The 26,164-nt window shown below is 44.3% G+C and overlaps 1 protein-coding gene across 4 annotated transcripts in view; it reads right to left on the bottom strand.

The window, feature by feature from the left end:
* Positions 1-26,164, bottom strand: part of CHRDL1 (chordin like 1) — a 115,315-nt gene that overhangs the window by 62,568 nt on the left and 26,583 nt on the right. For all 4 annotated transcript variants that reach the window (XM_060136989.1, XM_060136987.1, XM_060136991.1 and 1 more), the window contains exons 3-4: positions 26,043-26,155; positions 23,335-23,428 (exon numbers count right to left, since the gene is read on the bottom strand). In XM_060136989.1, coding sequence (XP_059992972.1) covers positions 23,335-23,428; positions 26,043-26,155 — 207 coding nt within the window. The remainder of the gene's footprint in view (positions 1-23,334; positions 23,429-26,042; positions 26,156-26,164) is intronic.

Below are 26,164 nucleotides of genomic sequence, written 5' to 3'. Positions count from 1 at the left end.
AGAAACAATGTGAGGCATCTGGCTGAGACAGTGGGGAGTGCGGTCAAGCATTCCTTTGTATTGCCTACACCAGCATTTCCCAAGTCCGCTCTGCAGAGCACTACTTGTCCACAAGACGCTCTGTGAAAACAAAATTCTGTGCTTTAGATAAAGCTGGGAAAAGATCCACAGTCTCTGTTCACAATATTCCTTTCGGCATGATTAAAAAGGATCTCAGAAATCCCACAGTAAAGAAAGCTGTTTAACTACAACCCAGCATTTTCTCCAACTGACTTTCCTGAGCCACCAGACCTCTTTTTTCTCATCTGTTTAACAGCTATGAACATCCCAGGAACACCCTTTGGGAAGCACTGTCCTATACCACATCCAATAACTAGATATTTTGAGAATCTGTATATTTGCTAGAAAGTACTGAATTCAGGATGCCTCTCCCACTTCCGGTCACTCAACCTTCAGCTGACACCCAGCTGAATGTTTCTCCTACCCGGCTGCATAGCATCTCCTGCATCTTTTGTTTTCTTTCACGTGCGAGCACTGCAAACCAAGAGAAAACACCCCGTGTGAAATACTGTAGAGTGCTATTAACTTGAAACATACAGTCTGGCCCTAGGAGTTAGGATTGTTCCTGTATACGAGGAGAAGCCAGAAGCCAGTGAAGTGATCTGAGCAGTGCAGTTATTCGATGAGATTTACATTTCTGTAAGACTGTTCCGGGATGACTGGAGGAGAGGCCCTGAGCTTGGAGGCAGGTCCTGTCAGGAGGCTAGTGAAAGAGCCTATTGCCATCATATTACAGACTAAAGGAAGAAAAGAGGCATTCAGTACTTGAGGATTAATTGAGAAAACTTATCCCCAAACACGCTTTTTGTTGTGTTTGGAAAAGTGTTAGCAGCAGGCTTCAGAAAGTGGTCCCTGGAGGCCACTGGCAGAGGCTGCAGGGAAGGCGGTGGCAGATGAAGCCTCGGGGCTGCTGGAACATCTGCCATGTCACCGAACTACTAGAGGAAAACAGAAAAGAGCATGTTTCTCCTCCTAGGAAATCTTTTAAGAGCCAAAGCCAAAGTCCCTGCTGGGCAAAGAGGAACTTAGGTAAGCATACACAATACAGACAACAGAAAGGACATGTTAGGGAATCTAGATTCAAAAGGACTCCACTGCTGACTGCCATAAGGTGGTGACTGTCCCTCAGGAAACGGAGGCATGAATAGTAAAGAAATGTCAAGGATTCATGCAAATTTCCAGTTTGAAGCTGGGATTCTTCTTTTGGCAGCCAGGTGCTCATACGATGGCCCCTCTCCTCACTGTAAAGTTATTAGTGGGAAAGGTGATCGTAGGGGGGTCAGGGATTAAAAAGTAAGTAAGGTTTGTTACCATCTTTGGATTTACCAAGGCTAGAGAAGCAGTATGAGGCTGAATCACTGCTTTGGATCAATAATTCTCAAAAAAGGGACCTCAATTCTCAAGCAGACCACGGTCTCTGGTGGGAGTAATTTCAAGCTCCACCCATCGGCCCACCCTAGATTGGGAATCACTGAACAGAGTGAGAAATGTCAGTGATGGGAGTGAGGCATATGTGGACAATTTAGAGGCAGAAAAGAATTGACAGCCACAGTTCCAATAGCTGCAGTAATAGCAGCAATAACATTAGCAACTGATCATTAATGACTCGTGCTTAACACTGTATGTTCACGTTCGTTAGCTCTCTTCTCCCTACGGCCACCCTATGAGGTAGGGGTTGTTATTATCTCCCTTTACAGATGAGGAAACTGTTAGGAAGTGGTCAACCCAGAAGTGGAGCCAAGGTCTTGGGCCCAAGACATGGAGCTGCATGGCATTGCTCTCAAAATCTAGGGTGCATTGTCTGAAACTACAGCTGGGATAAAATGGCCCCCCACACAAAATCTTTTTTGTCACTCTAATTGCTTTTCCTAAGTTCTTCTCACTGTTGCCTCTGAAAAGGAAACCACTCTCTCTCGATCGCACATTCAGGCACACAGAAGGTCTAAATCAAATAGAAGGCGGCTGATCAAAAGGAAGTACGCGGCCACCTCACCTCATGTTAGCCTCAAACGGGTGGTCCCTTTTTGAGAATTATTGATCCAAAGCAGTGATTCAGCCTCATACTGCTTCTCTAGCCTTGGTAAATCCAAAGATGGTAACAAACCTTATTTACTTTTTAATCCCTGACCCCCCTACAATCACCTTCCCCACTAATAACTTTACAGCGAGGAGAGGGGCTATCGTATGAGCACCTGGCTGCCAAAAGAAGAATCCCAATTTCAAACTGGAAATTTGCATGAATCCTTGACATTTCTTTACTATTCATGCCTCCGTTTCCTGAGGGACAGTCACCACCTTATGGCAGTCAGCAAGTGGAGTCCTTTTGAATCTAGATTCCCTAACATGTCCTTTCTGTTGTCTGTATTGTGTACGCTTACCTAAGTTCCTCTTTGCCCAGCAGGGGTTTGGCTATGGTGGGTGGGTGGGTGGCACTGTAACCTTGGGTTGCGTCTTCTTGAGAATGGTAGAGAGAGGGGATGTTTAAAAACTGCAGGTGGCCTTATTAGTTACTGGGCCAATGAAATCATCTTGGAACAGAACAATTCCCTCTACAGAACCTGAAAATGGCATCGGATGGCCAGTTCCTCTTCTCACAGACCACCAACCCTCTACTGAGATGTGGTATGGGGACCAGCAGCGTTAGTGTCACCTGAGAGCTAGTTAGAAATGCAGAATCTCAGGACCCCCCCCCCCCGCCCAGACCTCCTTAATCAGCATCTGCAAATTCCCAGGGATCATGTGTACATTAAAGTTTGAGAGGCACCGCTTTAGGGCTTCTGGTCCTAGAGCTCATTTTCTTCAGAACCTTCAATAAACGCCCTAGAAATGAGGTGCCTTCTCAAAGGTTAATGAGTATCTAGAAGGCTTTTCACTCCCACTTCTGAATGTTTGCGGACGGTGCTTGTTCCTCGCTGCCTCAATCTGTGGCCCATGGGGGTACAAATGCAAGCGATCTTAGAACTGTGTTCCCTGCCAACCATAACCTTTGTCTCCAAATCCCATGTCTACAAGAAATGGCAAAATACATATAATTAAAGACCAGGATCCTAAGGCAGTGAAGGGATCTACGCAAAATCACAAATACTTTGGGACTACAGCAGTGGTTCTCGACTGAGGGGAATTTTCCCCCAGGGGACGTCTGGTAATGTCGGGAGACATTTTTCACTGTCATGAGTTTGGGAGGTGCTACTGCATGGAGCAGAGCCCCCCTCCCCACAGCAACCGCCGCAATGTGTTTAGCCACTAAGATGTGGGGATTGTTAGGGCAATTAGCTTATCCTAATTCTTTTGTCTTTACTCCCTCCTCTAAAATCAGGAGCCGTAAGTTTCATGTTAGCCCATAATTTTGCATTAATATCACCTACTATCACTACGTACAATTCACTTTCCACCTCCCTCTTCCATCTTGACAACTGCTCTCCATAACACAAAGGGCAGGAACTGCCCAGAATCAATATGCCGAGAACATCCTCTCAGATTCAAATCCCCATTAAAAGCAAACCGAAGTAAAATCAAACCCAGAGGCCTGAGAGGCCCAACTGTTCTCAGACCCACTGCCCAAGGGCAATCGATCCTTGGATCCAAAGGCCTGAAGAACCTGTCCTGACTTTATGCTCATGGCTGGTCTCCACAGCCTTTTAAGGAATGATTACTGTCCCAGTGCTTTAGTTCCTAAGCTATCTCCCCATGTGTCAGTGCCAATGACCAGCAGGATGGAGGGAAGCCAGGCAGGGTTGGGCAAAAGAGACCTTAGGCCAGATCACTTAAGGGCTAGGCAAGGAAGGACATGAAGAAGAAACCTGGGAAGGAGTTCCTGGAGTGTATAGTAGACATTAGGGCTAGTTATCAATATTCCAGCTCTCCTCCTGCCAGGCACACGGCAGCACTGTACTTCCCTGTGCCCTAGAAGTCAAAGCGTGGCCACGTGGCTTGCTCCAGCCAGTGATCCATGAGCAGAAGTAACCTGTGTCACTTTTGAGCAGAAGTCCTTAAGATCCAGGGCACAACTTGCTCTGTTCCCTTCCCACGCCACTGGAATTCATCTCCAGATGGCAAGGCTCTGTCAGCCAGGGTCTTCGGATGAGAATGACATGCGCTAAGCTGAGACAGACATGCAGTGTGAGTAGGAATAAACCTTTGTCGGTTCAAGCCACTGAGATCTATCGGTTGTGACTGCATCATAATTCAGCCTGTTCTGATTGTTATAGGGTATCCAACATTTGATCAAGAATGGACTTTCATATTCAAACTGGGAAAGATGAAAAATACTCTGATTTTTATATCTCTTCCCCCAAAGAATTGAGGACAAAACAGTAGTCACTTCCCCAAAGTGATACTCGTAGGCCCTCAAGCAGCTGAAACCAGCTCTCCCCTACTAACTGGACTTAGAGTAGGTCTCTCCCCTACTAACTGGGCTTAGCCCATTGTGTCTAGAACAGGGATCACGGGCCAAATCTGGCCTGCAATTTGTCTTGTAAATAAAGTTTTAGTGGGCCATACCCATTCATTTATATATTGTTTGTGGCTGCTTTCGCGCTACAGTGGAAGAGTTGCTGTAACAAAGACTGTATGGTCTGCAAAGCCTGAAATATTTATTATCTGGCCCTTTGCAGAAAAAAAAATTCCCGACCCCTGGTCTAGAAGAAGTCAAATGAAAACGGATCCATGGAGTGTCTGGAAAAGAAATCCAACATGCATTGCCACTCGGGGTGAAGAGTACATACTCTTGGTAGCTACGTAGCCATGAGCATACACAGATCAAGGGTTGGTACTGGCAGGATTTTAATGAGTGCTTCAGGCCTTTTTGGAGATAGAGAAGCAAAGGAAGCTCCGATACAAATGACTTCCAATAAGCACATCTTTATAGTTCTGTTGTTTAGTACCCCCTCTCCCCTAGCACTGGAGTGGGGACAGGATCAGAACAAAGGATATACACAGTATATGTCAGGATTAGTGAACCTGACAGTCCTCAGGATGACGCAGTGGAAAGTTGCTTAAGTGCTGGCTCGAAATGATTCACTGCCTAGAGATTCCATGGCAAGTGAGATGCTTAGGCTACACTGGGCGGTACGGTTTGTCCACCTCCCTGAACTCAGCACAGGGCAAGCGGGCCGGCCCTAAGTGAGGGAGCAGGCTCTTGGAGGGCTTGACGAGGGTCTCAGCCCAGTGGACGCAGCGTCTGCTGTGGCCACTGGCTGCCCTCTGGGGTTGGGGGTGTATATGGTGTGGCTGGAATGCTAGGAATTCTGGGCTGGCTTAGCAGGCACTCCAACTGGCTTGGTGTTCTACATGCTCCAAAGACTTTCTCCAGTGTCCTTGGCATCCAATGACTATACTTGGGCTTAAGATTTTTAGGGCTGGGCGGGTCCCTGGAAGCCTTCTGTCTCAGCACTGGATCACTCCTTCTTTAGGTGGTACCAGCAAACGGGCTGGCCATTCCACTGCCGATGGGACGCAGGCCACTTGCTCCCTTCCTTGGCCTGGCTCTGGGCAGGGCTGCCTGGAGAAGCCAGCTGCTTAGCTAAAACTCAGCTTTAGGTGACTGTGAACAGGTTTTGCTTCAGTTCAGCTATTGCTGAGTTACTGTTGGTGGCTCTGGGTTGGGGGTAAAGGCCTGGGCTGGGAAACAGGGAGAGAAGAAGGGAGATGAGCAGATACTTTGCTTGGACCTATGAGTTCAATTGTCTTCCTTTTCAGCAGTTGATTCTGAAGTTAGTTTGGAGGGGTGTTTTCTCGCCATTTCTAAGGTGATCAGTAAGATATGGGGCCCAAGTCCTACTTGTGGTACCTTTAGTTCTTAGGTGATTGTGTTTGGCCAGAGGAAAAGTGGAGAAGGGACGGAGTCATGCCCGATGTTCCTGGTTACCATGAAGTCTACAGAATTCAGAATGCAGATGGGGCCTGGAGTGCAAGAGCTACATCATTTTCATGAGCCTGCTAGGCAGCTTTGCAAGGTTCTCTGGTCTATACCCGAACACCTGCATAAGCCATGGCCACATCCGCAGAGCAGAGGCCCCGTCTCCCTCGGCTTAGAGAATTCATTCATTCCCCAAACATTTGTCCAGAGCCTACACTGTGTCTTGGCACATGACGAGATAAAGATACTTGGGTTCCAGATTATTTTCAGTTATCAGGGGATTCATCTCAGTTACAAGCAGTGAAGAGAGTGGAAAGGAAGTGGTTATTTGTTCTTTTGAAACTTCTCTGCAAGGGAGATGGCGCAGAAGCACAGTCCAGGAAGCAAGGAGACCTGGGTTCCAGTCTCCCCTAATTATAATGAGCACTGTGGCTTCAGGTAAGTTATAGAGTCTTTCTCAGTCTCCCTGTTTGTCCAATGTGAGGGGAGGGGGCTGGACGAAAAAACCCTTCAAGATAGAATTTTCTGTGGTCATAGAATACGATTTCTGCCCTCAAGAGGTTTAGCTGCAAGACACTGAACAGACAAATGGAAGGTACATACTTAAGTTTAATGCAGCAGAAAAGTATGCAATAAATGGTCTAGAGTCATGCCACCTACTACAGAAGCCACTGGTCACATGTGTCTACTTACATTTACACTTACTGACATTAAATAAAATTTAAAATGCAGTTCCTCAGTCATACCAGTCACATTTCAAGTGTCCAACAACCAAATATGCCAGTGGCTGCCATATTGGACAGTGCAGACGTAGAATATTTCCATCACTGCAAAAAGTCTTACTGAACGGCACTGGTATAGACAACATGCCCCAAGGATGTCCAGAGAACACAGAACTTCCCCTCCATGACTCCTAGGCCTCGGCTCATTGCGTCTGTTTAGCTATGAGAAACGCTGCCCATCGCAGACAGTGGGACTCTGCTCTGGCCACCATGATTGCCCCACTCAGGGTGCTCCACTGACCGCTCCTTTGATCTTTCCCCAGGGCCTCTGGGAAAGCCAGAGCCTCCCGGCCCTCTCATGAAAACTTCCCTATTAAACAGAACTATGAATAATCTAGATAATCCAGCAATTCATGCATCTTTTAGAGCTCCCTGGGCTATGTGCCCAAGAGGTATGGTATGCAGAGTCTGACAGAGCCAGTGCGATCGATCAGTGAAAGTCAGTATTGTATTTATTAGTTGGGAGAAGCGAGCAAGGCCAGCACTGAGGAGAAAGTCCTTACATGCTCCCTCCACAGCACTACTAATAACATGAAAAAAATTATCCAATTTAATCCCAAAGACTGATTTCAAATCAAAACAAAGCAAATAAAGCAAAGCAAAACAAAAGGAACAGCGAGAGAGGCACAAGGGCTCCCCAGGGTTCCTCTAGCTTGTGCGATGGGTGTGGGTGTGAGTGAGTGAGTGTGGTGGAGTGTGCACATGAGGGTCACGGCGGTGTGAGGGGGGATGGTGGGGAGGGGAGGCAGGCCTGGAGGCTTCGGGGGTGAGGGCTAGGCGAATGTGCTCTGACTCAGAGGAGGACTCTCCCTCCGTTTGCTTCTCTCAGCGGGGTGAGGAGAATTTCACTTGTGTCAAACAACCTCATGCCCAATTCCTCTGAAGGGGGGCGGGGAGGACAGTGTCTAACACAGAGAGTGTTAATGGCTGCTATTTTAACAATCTAAACTCACTGCCCCAGGGCGCCAGGAGAAACTAAACAGTCTTAACTGCAAAGGGTGCAATTTGAAAAAATCAAATAAATAGCTGAAGGCGCACTCACACTGAACTTGTGCCCAACTCGGTGTCAATCAACAAGTTTCCACTGAATGCTGGACAAGCCACCCCCTCTTCCAAAAAGAACACAGAAAACATTGCAAGTTCAGTTTGGGGGCAGCTGGACGATCTTATGTATCCTGTCCTTCCCAGTTTTTTTTCCCCCCTTTTGCTCATTCCTTCTTCAGCTAAGACTTTCGTTCCCTCATCCAGCCCCTCCCAAGTTAATTTCTTTCTAATGCGTCTCCCTGGCTCTGGCCCTCAGTGCTATGCTGCTTCTAGTTTGTGTTCCTACACATGAGGACAGACCTGCCGGCCTGGGCCTCCAGGCAGGGCTGCCCCGTCTGCACAGCAACAGCCTCCCACCTGCCATGTGCCCCGAGTGGAGACCGAGAAAACGAATCCAAATGGACACCAAATTATGGCTCCATTTGCCAAAATTTACATTTTGATAAGGCACATGCTGAAAAGTTCTATTGCTTTAGACTTAGGATGTGGTCTAGGCACCTGTTTGAAACTAGCCAAACATGGCCACTAAGTCTTAGCATAAAGCCTCATCTCCATCTTGGCCAGTGTGTTCCTACTTCCCCAGACTGAACCCTGGCCCTGTATTCTAAGATAATGATGAGAGCTTGCATTTATGGAGGCCTTACTATGGGCTGGGCCCCATGCTAAGCGCCTTACATGTACTAATTCATCTAATCCTCACAAGAGTCCCTTGAGGCGGGAACTACTTACCTACCCGCTGGTGCACACACACACAATCTCACCCACTCAGACACGCACCTCACACACGCGCACACTGGCACTGAGTGCGTGTCCACTCAAGGAAGCCTCTCTGCCGTCTCCTCAGTGCTCGGGTCTTCAAAGTCCCCTCCCCAAAGTCTCTCCACTGACATCTAGAATTCTATCGGTTGTGATTTCTTTTAGTTAAGCATTCACCGTATCTGTTGATAAAGAGTGAAGCCCCGCCCCCCGGAAGGGGTAACCCAGCCTCCTTCCCACCAGGTGACAGTGACAATGGGAGAGCTGAGTGGTTGGGAGAGAGGGGAGCATGTGGAGCACTGAGAGAGAGGAAAGGGGGTGCAAAAAGATGTCTGGGAGTACTAAACACAAATGTCTCCTCCTCCCAATGTCTGCAGTGGGCTGGGTGTATGTCAAACTCTAGGACATATGAGGTCCTTTGAGACTAGGCCTCCATCAACCTGACCTTTCCAGCCTCTTCCTTCCTGCACAGTCCATATTCACTCCAGTCATGCCCCCTCCACATGTCTTTGTGCATGCCCTCCCCTTCCCCCTTCTCCAACTGGCAAAGTCCCATTCATCTCTCAGAACCCAGCCTGGATGTCAAATGTGGACTCCTCTCTTAGGAGCCTGGCTCCCGGCTCTTGTACAGGGTCTCTCTCTCCTGTCTCTGCCTGATGGGCCTTCATCCATACCTCTACTGGGGTACTCATCACATTATGTTGTAATGATTTCGTCATGCCTGTCTCCTCCACTAGATTGTGAGCTCCTTGAGGCAGGGACTCTGAAACCTCAGCACCATACGTGGGACCTGGCCCCAAGCATGTACTCAGTGAAATGAATGAATGAATGAGTGAATGAATGAATGAGGAGACGTGCACCATCAACTCTGGTTGGGAGGAGACTCCCTTTCCTGGGCTTCTCTGGGTGAGGCTGCTATCCAGTGTTTCTCAATAGGGTCACCACTGGAATTTCGTTGTTCCTAGTCACTTCTTCACTGCACTGTGCTCCTACTCACTGTGAAACATTTAGCACCCCTGGTTCCTGCCCACAAAATGCCAAGGACATTCCCCAATCACTGTGATGACCAAAACAGTTCCTCAACATTTCCAAAGCCACGAGGGTGGTAGGGTGATCCTCCCTGGTTGGGAAGCAGCACTACAGCAATGGTTTCTAGCCCTGATCCCGGCGGTCTGAGAGGCCCCCTGCAGTACGGTCATGCTGTGCTCCTGCACAAGGTGCTGGATGACAGGCTCCAGCCAGAATGTGAATTAGTAAGAAAGTGGGGAGTGAAGCAGCCCTGGTCTGCTAACAGGAATTATGGCAGCCTAATCAGCACACAACAGTACAAAGAATCCTGCTCAATGTTTTTATGACTGGGGGCAGCGGGAGGGGTCAGACCTAGCCAAAAAACTGAAAAACCCGTAAAACTTTCAAGGCAGCCCAGAGATTGTTACCTTGTCTCTGAGTGCACTCTCAGCATTGCCCCGGTGTTTCTGGCAAGGCTCACTCTACTTTGAAAACATCAGCATTACTGGGCATCACCCTCACTCAGGGCACCTCTGAAAATCTAATTACAAAGAAATAGAAAAGAAAGGCAGAGCTGATGCCATTTATTTTATCCTTCTGCCTGACACTCATTAAACCTGTCACTTGTTTCCTTTAGACACCCCACAGCTTTCTTTTTTTTGCTTATTCTTTTTTTAGTTTTATCTTATAACCATTTAAAAAATGAAGTACAGTTAATTTACAATGTTGTGCTAGTTTCAGGTGTACAGCAAAGCGATTCAGTTTATATATATATATTCTTTTTCAGGTTCTTTTCCCTGAGGCTGGAGACATATGGTCAGTGCCTGGGCACGCGGCTGCTGTCATTGGGCTCTACGGGAACAAGTACCGAGTTTCAGGCTTTGCCCGCATTCTCTCTTAGAGTTGCAATCTGGGGACTCAGGATTTTAGTTCTTTCTCTCCCCTGCTGTACACTGCCTTGCATATATATACCTCTTTATACTTTTCAAAGCAATTTCACACATCCACTTGGTTTTCACTGTCAATGCAAACCTTCAGAGAAGGTAGGAATTATCACTCGCATTTTGCAAGTTGAGAAAACAGGCACAAAGACTCTAGCCGGCTCTGTGAAAGTCCCACACTGAATTAGGGGGAGAGCAGGGTTAGACCCCATCTCTTCACTGGCTGTGTGCCTTCCTGCCTCCCCCCCCTTGATAGCACAGTACAGCCTCACCTGGGGGGAGGGAAAGCCGTACCTATACAACTGAAGCTCTCTCTCCATCCCAAATGTGGTCCTGATTCTGGAAGCCAAATGGGCCCTCTAGTCAGTGATATAGACCTGAAGCCAGATGGCCTCATCCAGATGCCAACACACTGGTGCACTGTGCAGCTTGGAAGTCAAAGCCCCAAATGCCTTCTCCCTAGTTCCAAGGGCATACCTGAAGGACAGAGAGCACACCCTTCTCCAGACTTTGGTATTGCTCTCCTTTGTGCAAAAACAAGCAGACAAAACCCAGACCAAACCAAACCACACAACAAGAAGACCAAAATAATATAGACAAGTAAACAAAAATAGTAGTCCCCAAACGGCCATATGCACATACACAATCTTCTGCTCGATTGTAACATTTAAAGGTCTTCTGGTCACCTTTTGCCTCCAATCATAACCACCAAAACAAATGAAAATGTAGTGCCATTTAAAAATATGTTATGCTGGGAAATACAACGGACACACCTAAAACATAAATGTACAGTTGAATCGAGGATTATAAAGCCAACACCCTCGTAACTACCGCACAGGTCAAGAAGGCTCCATCCCTCCCCACTGGAGGTAACCACCATCCTGACTTTTGGGACAATCACTGCCTTGCTTTTCATTATAGTTTTATTACATTTATGCACCTCCCTCAACAATATAGTTTAGTTCTGCCTGTTTGGAACCTCACGTTAATTGAATCTCATTACATGCATTTGTGCATGTCGGTGCATCTGGCTCTTACTCAGCGTTAAGCCTGAGGTATAATCTACTGACTTTCAAAAGACTTCTGCTCCCCTTATTTAAGCCTGGAAATCGATTTCTTCCTTGTACCTAACTTTTTATGCTGAAGCTCATTTTTGCCCACTCTCCCCATTTGGAGATGGAAGGAGAAAGCTGATTAGCATCCTCTAAGACCCATTTATCTTTCCGACGTTTGTTGAAGTCCCTTTAGTCTTTCTTTCACCAGGCTCAGTAATCACACTTTTCCTTCAACATTGCCTCATAGGTTTGATACTCTAATCCTTTAATAACCTTTCTAATAAAACCATACTGAATAGCTCCAAACATGATTGCCCTCAGAAAGCAATCTCAGAGGAGGCCCTTTTGGAGATGTACTTCTCCAGGTAAAGGGAAACAGGGATACAGCTCTACCCCTATGGGTTTCTCCAAAAGATAACAAAAGCTGCCAGTAATCAGCTCCTAATACATGATGCTCTCTGAAGTTCCCTGGGAAACATTAATAATGAATACATCTGTCTTTCAAAACCCAGCATTTCACACAGTCATTACTGGCAGTTACTGCTTGTCAGACCTGTCACTGTCAAAAGACAATGCGGTCTCTGCAGTCCTCCTCATCCTCTGAAAACTATGCTCAGAAAACCAACGTTTGCTAGATTCTTCTAAGACCCCTTGGTTATCTCCTGACTTTGCTTTCTCATCTCTACCACCAGCCTCTTCTCAAATTTCTTTTCCATTCTTGTCCCCATTTAAAAAAGAGACATGCTACAACATGGATGAACCTGGAAGACATTCTGCCGAGTGAAATGAGCCAGGCACAAAAGGAAATACACTGTATGATTCCATTTATATGAAGTTCGTAGAGGAGTCAAATTCACAGAGACACAAAGTAGAATGGTGGTAGCCAGGAGCTGGGGGAGGGGGAAATGGGGAGTGGTTTATAAGAACGGAGTTTCAGTTTGGGAAGATGAAAAAATTCCCGAGATGGATGGTGGTGATGGCTGTCCAACAATGTATGTGTATTTGATGCCACAGAACTGTACGGTTGAAAGTGATTAAAATGGGAAATTTTGTTATATACACTTTGTTACCATAAAATTTTTTAAAAATAAAAAAGAGATTTTTTAAAAAGACGGAAGGAAGAGAGGGAGGGAAGAGGGAGGAAGGGAAATAGAGAAAGAAAGCGAGGGAAAAAGCAAGCCACATTTCCCTGCCCATCTTGTTCCCTAACCCTAACCCCCATTTCTCTCCTATTAAAATAGTAAAGGAATACCGCCTATAAAAGGTAGGGTGGTGAGCGTGGACTCTGGTTTGGTCTTAGATCCCTGAAGGCAGGATCTTGTGAATGTGAAGAATTCAAAGCTGCATGAATTTGCTAAAGGAAAGAAAATCGAGCTTCCAGGGACACTCACCTTATCTCTCTGTTTTAAAAGTAACCTCTACTCCCAAGTTTGAGGTCTTTCCTTTTCTCCCCAATTAAAAAAAAATCCAACCAACATTCTTCCTCCCCCTCCTGCAGACAACTTTGATTTATCCCTTTCTTTAAAGATACAGTACATATACATCATAGACTCTCTCCAATTGAGGGAGTATAGCCCTAAAAAAAACAGAAAAAAAACCCCTGTTTCAGCAGTCACATATCTATTGCTGGACCACTTCCCACTCTCTGGGTCTTAACGTGTATGTGGCGAAGACAAAAGACAACACACCACGATATCTCTAAAATAGACTACTTTATGGCCAAAAAAATGGAGTTCTGTGAGGAGGTAGGTTTTGGAACAGATTTTAATAACTGTCACCCCCAATCTACCAGTTTCTAAAATCACTTTTAGGGAATAGCTGACGGTGTAAAAAATCTAGATACAAAAATCAGAGGAAAATCAGCCTAATAAAGACTGCTATTTATCTTAGAGGCTGCAAATAATCTGGTAAATCTTTTGGGCTATAGTTATTTTGCATCCAAAACCCTGAAGTGAAACCCTTTGGCTCTAGACAACAGATAGCAAGGATATTTGGTTACTTCTGAAACATACTGGTTTTAAGTTAAGAACCCCAAAGTGAAAAACTTGAGAGAGTTAGCAACTCATCCTAGAAACCACTGTGTCTTCTGCCACGAATACAGAACTCATCCTTGATGTTACAGAGAGGCTCCTCCTTCACCCCTACCCACCCCCCGCCCCTGCCCCTGCATAACTCTTCCAGGTACCCAGGTTAGTGGCCTCAGGATCTTCCCCCCCTCACCCCCCATTCACTACCATCAGATTCTGCTTTCTAGATCCTGTGTGCTAGTTAAATTAAAAATGATTAATAAGAGTTATCACCTCCAAAGACAGATGAATTCATCAAGAATCAAAGTCTGAATTCAAAAGATGAAGCTGTAAGATTTTAATAGCATTTCAGGTATCAGGCAACTTGGCAGGGAAGCAGGGTGGGGTGGGAGAAGGGGAGCCTGACACAATGCTGGCTGGACAGGTCACGGGAAACTAAGGTAATCATCTCCTGCTCTGCTTACTCAGAAAGCAGGCCCTGGTTTCTGGATCAGCCCTGCAACCAGGAAGAAAGCTCACTAAAGGACATTTTGCTAATCCTTCCCTTAAAATACCCTAGATGTGACTCTTATTTCAAACTAAGTTGAAAACAGACTAAGCTGAAAACACTGATTTTATTTCAAACTATGTTGATTGCTTTTCCCTTTGAGAGTTTCATTTGTTTATCAACAGAAATTCCTGGGCTAATTCCGAGAAATGCCATTCATTTCTCGCCAACAACAAGTCACAGACAATGGGTGGGGTAGAGGGGTGAGCTCCCCACGGAGGGTCCTTCTTTCTGGACCTGACAGCCAGGGCCTCTGAATGTGGACGATGGCAGAAGAGAAAGGCTCTGGGTGGGAGCTCTGGGAAAGCAGGGAGACCAGCCAGAGGGAACAGTGAGTACATGTTACTGCAGGGTTGGTCCTGGAGGAGTGTCACATAGGCAAAGTATGTTTCTGGGGGTGCCTGTGCTCCCCATTATCAGAGAAACAATGTTGTCAAGTTGCCCCCGGCTCTCTGCAGATGCACAGGGCCTCGCCCGGGATCTTGCCCAGGACTGCTCTACGCAGGCAATGCTCTCACCTCAAGATCTCCCCTGGGCCCTGTTACCATAGTGCCGTCCCCCATCCAAGTGCAACAGAATTACTTGAGGTGCTTGTTTAAAATGCAGAATACCCACTACAGCCCAACGGAATCAGAATTTTTAGTGTAGGGCCCGGCAGTCTGCATTTTATTAAATCCCTTTAAGCGCACTAAAGTTTAAGCAACATTCATTTAGGGTCTTGTTCTACAACGGTTGCTACTCTAATGAACTTCTCCAGACTAAGATACTGTATTTACCAATAGCTTATTGCTGTAACATAAACAACTTGTAGAAATTGAATGGCATAACCCAAGACTTCCTAAAACATATACTAAAGAACACTAATCCTGCTAATAAGTAGTACTCTACAAAAACCAGGTCCCATGGCTGAATAAGCTTGGAAAATACTTCATCCCGTACACTCACTTATAGATTCATAGCGCACATTAACATACTAAAGGCTCTGCGAAGTCCTGCATTAAAAGAAACCTGTCTAACTTTCTCTAATCCAGAAACCCTCAAGTTTATTTGACCATATAAATGTTTTCTCTAGTTAACCCTATTAATTGTCCCATAAAATTGTGTTCCTTGCAGCAAACTTTGGGAAACAATGTCTTAACCAAGAAGAATGATTGTAATGGTGGAGGTTTCTTAAATATAGCAAGCACGGGGGAGATTTATTTGGGACAAATGGGGCTTTTCAGTATCCCTCAATGATGTACCACCTTCTTCAGCTTTACATGGGGCCAGCTTTGATTAACGTCCATTGAAAGAGTTCTGCTCTACCATGACAGAAAGCCATAGTTTTCCTAAATGTCTTGTTCTTGTATGGCATAAGGGCTTCTAGAATGCTAACAGGAAATCACATTCTTTTTAAAAAAGGAACTAAATCCCCAGGGTTTACCAGAGACAAAAATCACCTCACCTGGCAGAAGGCAAGTGGGATGCCACTTTCCTGGAGAAGTTTTAACCCTTTATACTCTGCAGCGTTCAAAGACCAAGTGTATGAGGAAAACAATGGAAATAAACCATGGAAGACAGTGAAAGAGGTCTAAGAGGTAAGACGGCAGTCAGTATAGACATGGAGGATCTACTCATCAACAGTGAACATCTCTGTGGCCACCTCTCAATAATCAGTATAAGAATGCTAACAGTGATAATAATAAAGTAAAACCTCTGCTATCCAGAGACCAACATTCCAGAATCCTCAGGCTTCTGGATAGCTCTAGACCCAGAAAGAGTTTTTATTAATATACCAATCTTTTGGGAATTCCCTGGCAGTCCAGTGGTTAGGACTCTGCGCTCTCACTGCCAAGGGTCTGGGTTCAATCCCTGGTTGGGGAACTAAGATCACTCAAACCATGTGGCACAGCCAACAAAAATAAATAAATAAATACTAATCTTTTGCAGGCAAAGAAATGACCCTTGATCAATCATCTTGTATACTATGGCTTTTGTAGTTCCCTTACAAAAAAGGGAAGAGAATATGCTAATTAGCTGTTACTATGTAAAAGGAATTGATCTTTTTCAGTCAAACCCAGGAGGCAAGTGAATACAGAATTCAGAAAAGAGCAAAAGGAACGAGCAGAGCACAGTGGCGATTAGACATGGATGATGGCAACAGCAGCAGTTAGCAGCAACCATGAGGATGGCAGCAGATACTCAAAGAGATGAATCAAAAGAAGATGGGAGAGATTCCTCAGTAAGTTAAACATAGAACTTCCATATGACTCAGAAGTTCCACTCCTAGGTATATACCCAAAATAATCGAAAACATATGCCCCACGAAAACTTGTACATGAATGTTCATAGCACTATGCACAATAGCCAGAAGGTGGAAACAACTCAAATGCCCATCAACTGATGGATAAACAAAATGTGGTATATCCATACAATGAAATAGTATTCAATCATAAAAAGGAATAAATTACTAATACGTGCTACAATGTGGATAAATCTTAAAAACATTATGTTAAGTGAAAGAAGCCAGATGCAAAAGACCACATATTTAATGGTTTCATTTATGTGAAATGTCCAGAACAGTAAAATCCATAGAAACAGAAAGCAAAGTAGTGGTTGCCGGGGGGCTAGAGCAGGACAGGTAATGGGGAATGACTGTTTAACGGGCACAGCGTTTCGTTTTGGGGTGGTAAAAAAATTTCAGGAACTAGGCTAGTGGTGATGATTGCAGCAATATTGTGAATGTTCTTAATGCCAATGAATTGTACACTTTAAAATCATAAGTTTTATGTTATGTGTACTTTACCACAACTAAAAATAGATAAATCTCCCCCTTGAACTTTTGCCCTTAAAAAAACAAACAACTGGAGGGAGCAAAAAAGGCCTGTCTACCTGATTCCTAAAACACTGGAAGTCACAGACATGGAGACAGACATAGTCCTAAAACTAGACTCCCTTTTTATATAAATGTACCGGAACACAATGTGCAGACAGGCCAGCGATTACAGACCAAAAAACAGATTCAGAGTGGCTGAGTGACTTGCAGCCCTCGCTCTAAACTGTCCAAGGCCAAATGCCATATAGCTACCTCCTATCTTACGTAGTCTGTTTCTGCTATAGTATAGATTTGTGTAATCCAAACTTGTTCATATGTGAGTGGTAGATAAGAGAAAGATGTTGGTATAAAACAGAAATTGCATTGGTTCATACATAATTTTCCTTAGCAAATTCATATTTTGTACCATCAAGTGACAGCAACTGAATGCCAAGTACACTAGCACAACTGAAATCAGCGAACCATGAAGGAACACAGTACTCTATCCTATTCCTGTTCACCTCACATTCTCCCTCTTGGCTCAGTTTGGCTGTATGCTCGGTCTTCTAAATGCTTATCACATGATTCTTTCTGATCTTGTGCATTTTTCTCTTGTCTCTATCACTCAGCGGCCTCAACCTTTCCTTAAACCCCCTTCCTTCAAGCTAAAGTCACCATTTTAAAGGATGAAGTCTCTACTGACTGTAACATTCTTTATTAGAAATCTAAGGTGACTTTTTAAACCACACTAGTATTTTACTAGTACAGTTGTTTTATTAGTACTCTAGTTACAAAGTTGCATAAGTTTAGAGTTGTTTGCTCCAATCCTGTTTTTTCCTTAAGCTTGTTATTTTTCAGTGTACAGTTTTGCAGAATGGGAGGATTTTCAGAAAAGCACATATCGCATTATAGCAGAAATGCCTGTATTCACTAGCCAGCTCACTACCCAACTCCTGTTGACAGAGAAATGGCTTAGGGCTTCCAGCATCTCCTTATGGTAGCACACAGACTATAGTGCATCTGTGGAAAGGTTATTTCCTTACCCTGCCTGAAATGTGATAGACTGGGGTGAGGAGTGCCTCTCTTGGCAAAACCACACTGTCACTCTCTCTATTAAAACCATATCATAGAACTAAACCTCTTCATACCTAGCTGAAAAGGAAACACTGGATTAGGTCTCTGGTAAGAGATCAAATCAGATATTTTGGCAAATTTATAACAGCTCTTTAATGACCTGGGAATGTTGGAATACCTCTAAGGGAAGCCAAGTTTATTCATTCTGAATAGCAAATTCTTAATGGAATGGCCATTTCAGAAAACTGTTAGTGGGGCTTCCCTGGTGGCACAGTGGATAAGAATCTGCCTGCTGATGCAGGGGACACAGGTTCAATCCCTGGTCCGGGAAGATCACACGTGCCGCGGAGCAACTAAGCCCGTGCGCCACAACTACTGAGCCTGTGCTCTAAAGCCCACGTGCCACAACTACTGAGCCCGTGAGCCACAACTACTGAAGCCCACGGCCTACAGCCCATGCTCTGCAACAAGAGAAGCCACCACAATGAAAACCCTGCGTACTGCAATGAAGAGTAGCCCCCCGCTCACCGCAGCTAGAGAAAGCCCACATGCAGCAACGAAGACCCAACGCAGGCAAAAATAAATAAAATAAGAATAAAAATAAATTTAAAAAAAGAAAGAAAACTGTTAGATAATATCGTGATTTAGGCTCCTGGTCACTATAAAAGTCGTCTTTTGGTGATAAAAATTATACATAAAGAACAGAAGGAAGCAAGTCATATTCTTTCTCTCCCCCTTGCCCCTCTACCATTCAACTCCCCCAAAAGAGAAGATATGGAATTCCATTCCTACAAATCTTTCATCAGGGACAACAGAGAGTCCTGCTTAGAGACTGGGATGAATTTAATGACCTTTCTCACTCCTGTGCAGTCTTGACTTTTTCATTCTGAATGTTCTACCTTCCGCGTAGCATCAGCCTCTGGACCCAGTAGAGCCCTGTGGTATGTGACCAAGACTTGATCTCTGCCATGGAGGCCTGGGGAAGTGCTGGAGAAAAAGTTGTCACTTGCTCTTCATGGGAATCGGTATCGATTTCTCTCTGGTAATTCTGGAAAAGCAGTCTGCATACTCTGATTTCCACGGGTCAGCAGGAGCTACAGGAGACAACCTCAAATGCAGGCGAGAACCGTGGAAATTTCAGGGGGTAAGAAGTTTAGAAAGCTAGAGCCCTGGGACACACAGAAACAGATAGGGGGTGAAGTCTCCTCTGTTCCCTCCAATGGAAGATGGGCTCTAAGCATGGCAGGTAGACCCTTCCCACAAAGTCCATCACTACCCAGTAAACACTCCCTGAAGTTGCTACTGCTGTAGGATAGTATGTAAAACCTTGCATATATGCCTTCCTTGTTTGTTTTCCCTTTTTGATATAGAACTTGTTCATCAGCTTGGCTTTAAACATTCTATTTTTCAGTGAAGACGGTTTCATCACAGTGCCTTCCATTGGCTTAAGACAGAACAGTAGAGCCCCTTCCTTTGACCAAACATTCCTGTGGCCCTGAAGGCATGAGTTTCCTCATGTCTAATAATCATTGGGGTGGAAGGAATACAGAGGACTCATCACATCCATTGCCCTGTCTCAAAGCAAAACTGTGCCAACTCTCTCAAATGGGTGGGTAGCTTTTTATTTCCAGAAATATGCAGTAAAGAGACTAAAATCCTCCTTAGTCATTTATTCTAGGATTTAACAACCACTGTGTCCCAAAGTTCTTTCTTTTATCAAACTCCATTCTTCTCTGCTATGGTTTAAACCTGTTTATTCTTGTTTTATCTTCAACAGAAAAAAAAATAGCTGGTTTGCATTCCAGTTCCATATGGCACAGAGAGCACATGAGAAAACGCCCTGCTATTTTCTGAACAAAGAAGAGTGAGAGATGAAATATAAAAGTAAACATAAATAAATAAATAAAACTGCAAACTCATCCTCAGAAACAAAAGGAAACTCTCTATGAAATAAAACACAGGCAAAAGTACAGCAATAAATGGGGGCCAAAGTGATATGGTCCACTGGCAGCTGGGACCAGATATAGACAGTTATAGCCAGACAGCTGAGTAAGAACTATGGCCTATAAATGGCTTCCTATGTAAAGCTGGGGACTAGAGTCACACTCCTCACATGTAAACAGGGGCTGACATAGCTCTGCCCACCCAAGGTGGTTCCCTCACATGGACAGACTGCCCAAGATGGGCAGCTGCAGCTGAGGTCCCAATCCAAGGTCATTATCAGGGACTAGCCCTGCATAAGAAAACAGAGGTAGAAACAGACCATCTAGATATGAGGAAGCCCAAGGTGGGACACCAACTTATGACCTGGTTTAGTGCTACGTGAACTACAAGGCCTGAAACAATGCTACCACAAGAAAGGAAGGACTTACGCAAGACAAAAACCCCACAGATGATGAGTTTTTAAACAAAAATTTTAGAAAACAAGTGGAAATCTGGAACTAAGAAAAGCTATGAAGAAACCCAATGAAAGTGAGAATTCACAGCTGAAAAAAAATGGATATTTGAACAATCAGAAATGGACTTTAAATAAATATTTAAATACCTTAAAGAAACAAATAAGAGAATAAGACCCCAAGAAACAATAACAGGGGTTTATAAAATGGCAATTTGTAGATTTTTATATATCAATAATTCAAAATACAGTTATTGGGGAAAATACAGTTATTAAAAATAAAACAACAAATAAAACCCAACAGATAGTCTATATAGTAAGCATGAAAAAGCTGGAGAAAGAATTCATGAATTGGAGGACAGAGTTGAAGTAATATATCATTATAGGGAGTATTCCAATATATCATTATGGGGAAAAATAAAGGAGACATTAAGAGACTCAGAGTGTAAATTAAATGAGCTGTAATGACATATACCAAAGACAAGATTAAGAATGAACAAAAAGAGAGAAGGAGAGGTAATTTTCACAAAAATAATGACTTAAAATTGAAGAGAAATTTGAGTCCTTTGGCTGAAAAAAAATCATGTGCTGAGCAGGCTAAATAAAAACAAATCATACATCAAAACACCTCATTGTGTGCATCAAAGAAAACAGAATATCTTAAAAGCTAGAAGAAGAAGAAGACGGATTACCTATGAAAGAACTATAATCAAAGAGCAGACTTCTTATCCACAAACAAAGGAAGTCAAGAAACCATTTATTAATATCTTCCAAGTGCTGAGGGAAAATAAATGTGCACCTATAATTTTATACCCAGCCAAATTATCATTCAAAAATGAGGGCAAGGGACTTCCCTGGCAGTCCAGTGGTTAAGACTGCACTCCCAACAGGGGGCCCAGGTTCAATCCCTGATCGGGGAACTAGATCCCACATGCATGGCACAACTAAAAGTTCACATGCCACAACTAAGAAGTCTGCATGCCACAACTAAAAAAAAAGATCCTGCCTGCTGCAACTAAAGATCCCGTGTGCCGCAACTAAGACCCAGCACAGCCTAAATAAATAAATAAATATTTTTAAAACATGAGGGTAAAATAAAAACATTTTTGCATATAAGGATTAGGGAACTTCAGTATCACTACCCACAGAAAGAACTGTTAAAGGTTACAGTTAACACGAAAAATGAACTCACAAGGAAGTGACCTGCAAGAACAAGAAGGCAAAGGAAATGAACAGCTGGTTTCTATACTCCATAAAATGGGCTTTTAAAGTCTTAAAGATAATGGTGTTTATTTCTTTCCATTTTATCTTCTCTGGGACTTATGACCTCAATTCTTTTAATACTTTCTTTTTCTCTCAAAAGAACTGCTAGCTTATACTTTCCGTTTTTCTCAGTAATTACTTCCTGTTATGCAGCTGGGGTAGATGACAGCCATCTTCCACTCTGTGCACTTCCACCCTATGCTCTGTGTCTGGGCCCTGCCCCAACCTCCTTCCCAGGAAAGAACAATTTCTGCATAGCCATTTAGATCAATTCCTATGACATTAGACCACTTTTAGAGACTTCTGGGATAAGCAGCTTTTATAAGGCTATTTGACAGGCAACCTGCCAGATGAAAAAAAAAGAAAGAATCCTCCCATACTACACCCTTGTAATCCAGCTTAAATAGAAGAAGCAAATAAACACAGACAAGAATGGTACACTTCATTTAGGGATTTATTTTATTTCAAAGAACAACTTTTAGGTTGATGATATGCCAAGTCAGTCTCTCATATCTTGAAGCATATACTATGGTCACCAATACTCAGACTGATAAACCTGTGACATGGCATGATCTTTTGCCATCTGGGAAAGAATCCCAAAGAATCAGAGTGTATTTACCAATGTAAGAAAGTATAAGTTATAAAGGTGGTGACAAAAAGGGCTTGGGGGTTTCTTCTCTATTCTACAAAATCTCCATTCCTGTAACATTTCAGTTAACCGAGCTGTCACTGAACCTCATTCCTAGCCTCATTCCTACCATTTTTGCCCTGACACTTTTGGTTTCTCTAGTGGTTCTTCATGTTTTTAGGGTCATGAATACCCCTTTAGGAATACCAATAAAGCTGTGGATCTCCTCTAAAGGAATTTACACACATACATTGTTACACCAAAAACTGCAAACAATTTTAAAAGGTTTGCTAACCCCCTCCAAAGTCCACCCATGGACCCCAACTCTGTCCTCAAGGGAAACAGAATCAACTCACAGGACTACAAAGCTTCTACTACCTAGACGGCAAGATGATCACTTAACCTAGGACTGCTGTCAGGCCCATGGGCATTCTCTGAATCATTCTGTGCTTGCATGCCTCTGGTGTGGGAGCCAAGCCCCAGGCGTGAACAAAGTGTCACTGAGACAGCCCCTGCCTCAAACACCCTAGCCACAAACCATGAAGGTAGACGTTCTAATAGCCTTGGGGAAAAGTCTCTGCCTGCCTTCCCCTTAGCCTTGCTCTGAACAATGTATACATACTAACTGTACAGTCTGGAGCAGGCAGGCAGCTTTATACTGTCATAAACCCCACTGGTTCAGCTCCTTTGATTTTTTGAATAGCCCCTCATCATTTAGAAGCTATGCTCAAATGCAATTCCAGCACTAATTGTGTAGGACACGTGCCTCCATGCTACAACTCCCCTGGTGTCTGCTGCCCATGGCAGGAAGAGGCTGGTTATGGAAGAAAAATCTCTGGGCCACAATTCCCTTCCCCCAGCTGACATCCACCTTCAAATGATTAAAAGCCTAATGAAAATCTGTTACTGGGTACCCAATAACTTATTAGAGCCTTGAAGAGCCCACTTGGGCTATAAACAGTATTTGGAGGCCGGTGCACGCGCTGCCTGAAAGTGTCCTATTGTTATTCCTGTCTGGAAGTTTCCCCTTCTGAAGAATTAGGGGAAAGGGGTGGGTTGGTGGAAGAGGGAGAGCCAGGAAAGAAAGAGGCGAACTGGTTTACCTGGGCAGCGCGGGCAGCAAAGATGAGGAATATGCACGGGAGAGAGGCAATGAAGGCTTGGACATCTGACTCGGCTGCAAAGCACATTGCCGTTCTGAAAGAGAGAGGCAACGACAACAACAAAATAAATGTTTTTCAAGGTCACTGGGATCACGCCAGTTTGGGAAACAGTCATGCAGGGACTCACCCAGACGGTGAATAACACATTCCCGAGAAACTGAATGAAATCAGCATTTTCTTTCCTTTTCTCATCACTAGCGCCTCCGCTGGGTTGGTTGATAGCTTACTGGCATATTTTTCTAAGGATCACTACTGCCCCAGTTTTCAAAGCCTCCCACAATTACTGGGAGGCTTCTTCTGACTTGGCTCTGTGACGTTTCTACCACTCCCCAGTTCTTCACGTCTTTTCCAAGAGCCTGGTGTGATTTCATAATCACCTGTCCAATGTCATGGAAGGAAGGGATTAATGAGCAATGGGTCCCCTGAGCTGCTACCCACCCCTGGGCAAGGAGACAGCCCTAGCACATGGACCCTGGATTCCACATAACTCTTCCTTGGTCCTGAAGACTGAGTGCTCCCTCTTCTCACTTCCTTTTCAAGTCAGAATTTTACTGAGAACAAGCTAGAGTTTGGAATTGAACTGATTAGCTAGTATGACTGGGGGAGGGGGCGACTGGGTCCCTGCCTGATTTACAGTGACAAGATCCCTAGCTCTGACAGCTTTCAGCCATTGCTAGAACAAAGGAAGACTTTGGAAATCAATTTTGCATTAACATTTTGCATCTATAATTCATCTGAAGTATGGGCTACTTGTATCCATCAGGGTTTTGTGGGGGAAGAGGGTAATGAAGAGGATGTAGAGAGAAGATGCTTAGCACTTGAGCCATTGGCATTGGGATCACAGTAACATTTTCACTGCCCTGCAGATAGCAAAGCCTCATCCCCCAAGGGTTAGCTGTCCATTTCTAATGCGTTGGGTCAAGAATCTGACACCATCATGCCATACCAGGCAGTTAATCAGTCTCCAGATGCTCTATTTAATAACTGCCCGAGCTAGTTAAAGATGCAGGCTTCTTTTACCCCAATTTGAATCACCTTACCACAAATCTTTTTCTTTTCTCATGTATTTTCTAGAATAAATTTTTGGAGCATTGCGTTTGGAAACACCACGGAGCCTCCTTACATGTCACACTCCTCAGAGCCAGGTGGTGTCATCTTGAAGCGAGATCACCAAAGCGTATCAGAAATCACTGCACCTGGCTGAGGTCTCAACTGATTCCTCCTTAATGCCTTATACTGATTTCTGTTCTAGAGTTAATAGGTTAATAAAAATAATAACCACAATGATAGTGATGTTATGCAGTTAGCATTTCTCGAATATTGACTGTGACCAAGCACTGTTTTAGGTGACTGAGATGGATTAGTGAATTTAATCCTTACCATAACCCTATGAAATAGGTAATACCATTACACCCTTTTAAAGGAGAAGAAGTTGAAGGAATCCCAGAGAGGTTAGATAACTTGCTGAACATAACACAGCTCAGAAGTGGCAGAGCCAGGCTTGGAAACTTGGTCTGTCTTGATTCTAGAGCCCTGTGGCCTGTTAAGACCACCTAATGTTGCCTGAAGGTTAGGTTTCCACATGCTCAAAATTCTGAAAGCCCAAGTTTCTATTCAAATGGCAAAAGAATCAGGCTTGCAAGTGAGTGTTCCTGTTCTACCTGGGCGCTGGCGAGGAGTTGCAGTTCATCCATGAGGTCTCAAGTGAGAGGCTAGTCTTGAAAATTCTTTCTATATGTTCAGAATTCTCAATCCTCAAGGCCTAGTACAAGGCCTCCTTTCCCAACTGGCTTAATGTATTGGTTCTCTACCAGGGGCCACTTTGCTCCCCAAGTAACTTTGGCTATGTCTGGAGACATTTCTGGTTGTTACAGCTGGCGTTGGTGCTAGTGGCTTCTAGTGGATAGAGGCCAGGGGTGCCGCTAAATATCCTACAATGCACAGGACAGCTCCCTACAACAAGAAATTATCTGTCCCCAAGAGTCAACAGGGCTGAGGCTGAGAAACCCTGGCCTAGTGTATGATGGTAGAGGCTTGTTTGGAAAGGTGCACCATAGCTGTGGTCCTGGGTCAGGGCCATGGCAAGATGGGACTACCTGCTTTGGCTATTGCAAAGATGGCATTTAAGCTGTCCAAATGCCTCTTTGAGTGACTGGACTGGAGCCAAGGCCAAGCCAAGAGAACTCTAATCCTCACAAGGTACAGGCCAGGGTTTCACAACCTCAATCCTAATTACAGTCGTTGGCTGAAATAACGTAAAATACACTCTCCGTATGAACCAGTTTATAATCCGTCCTAATCTCTTCTCTAAAGGCCAGGCTTGAAAGTGGTATTCAAAAATGGTACTGTCTCACAATCCAGGCATTATATTGAGCTTTCTCCTCCACTCCACTTTTTCCATGTCCTATATCATTTGGCTAAGAGACCATTAAGTATCCATCTATAGCAAATACTCATCGAGAGCCCGTGAAAATCAAGCCAAAAGGCAACAGAAGAAAAAGACAGGAGATGTGTATTTTTCCTTACAATCTGCTTCCTAACTTCTTTTACGTTTTTATCACTCATGCTCCCTGGCCATCTAGCCACTTGAAGGCATCTCTGCACGTCGAGGAGCAAAGTAGGAAGTCAAATGCCATCAGAGATTGTACCTCAGAGCAGATGCAGTTCACGCAGTAAACCAACCCATAAGGTTCCAGGTAAGGATGCCATCTCTCACCCACTCTGTACTTCTTGTCTTGAAACACACAATATGTCTCTGAATCTGTGAGGG

This window comes from Lagenorhynchus albirostris, chromosome X, assembly GCF_949774975.1.
Source record: "Lagenorhynchus albirostris chromosome X, mLagAlb1.1, whole genome shotgun sequence".
NCBI classification, from domain to species: Eukaryota; Metazoa; Chordata; class Mammalia; order Artiodactyla; family Delphinidae; genus Lagenorhynchus; species Lagenorhynchus albirostris.
This window is presented reverse-complemented; position numbering and strand designations above follow the sequence as displayed.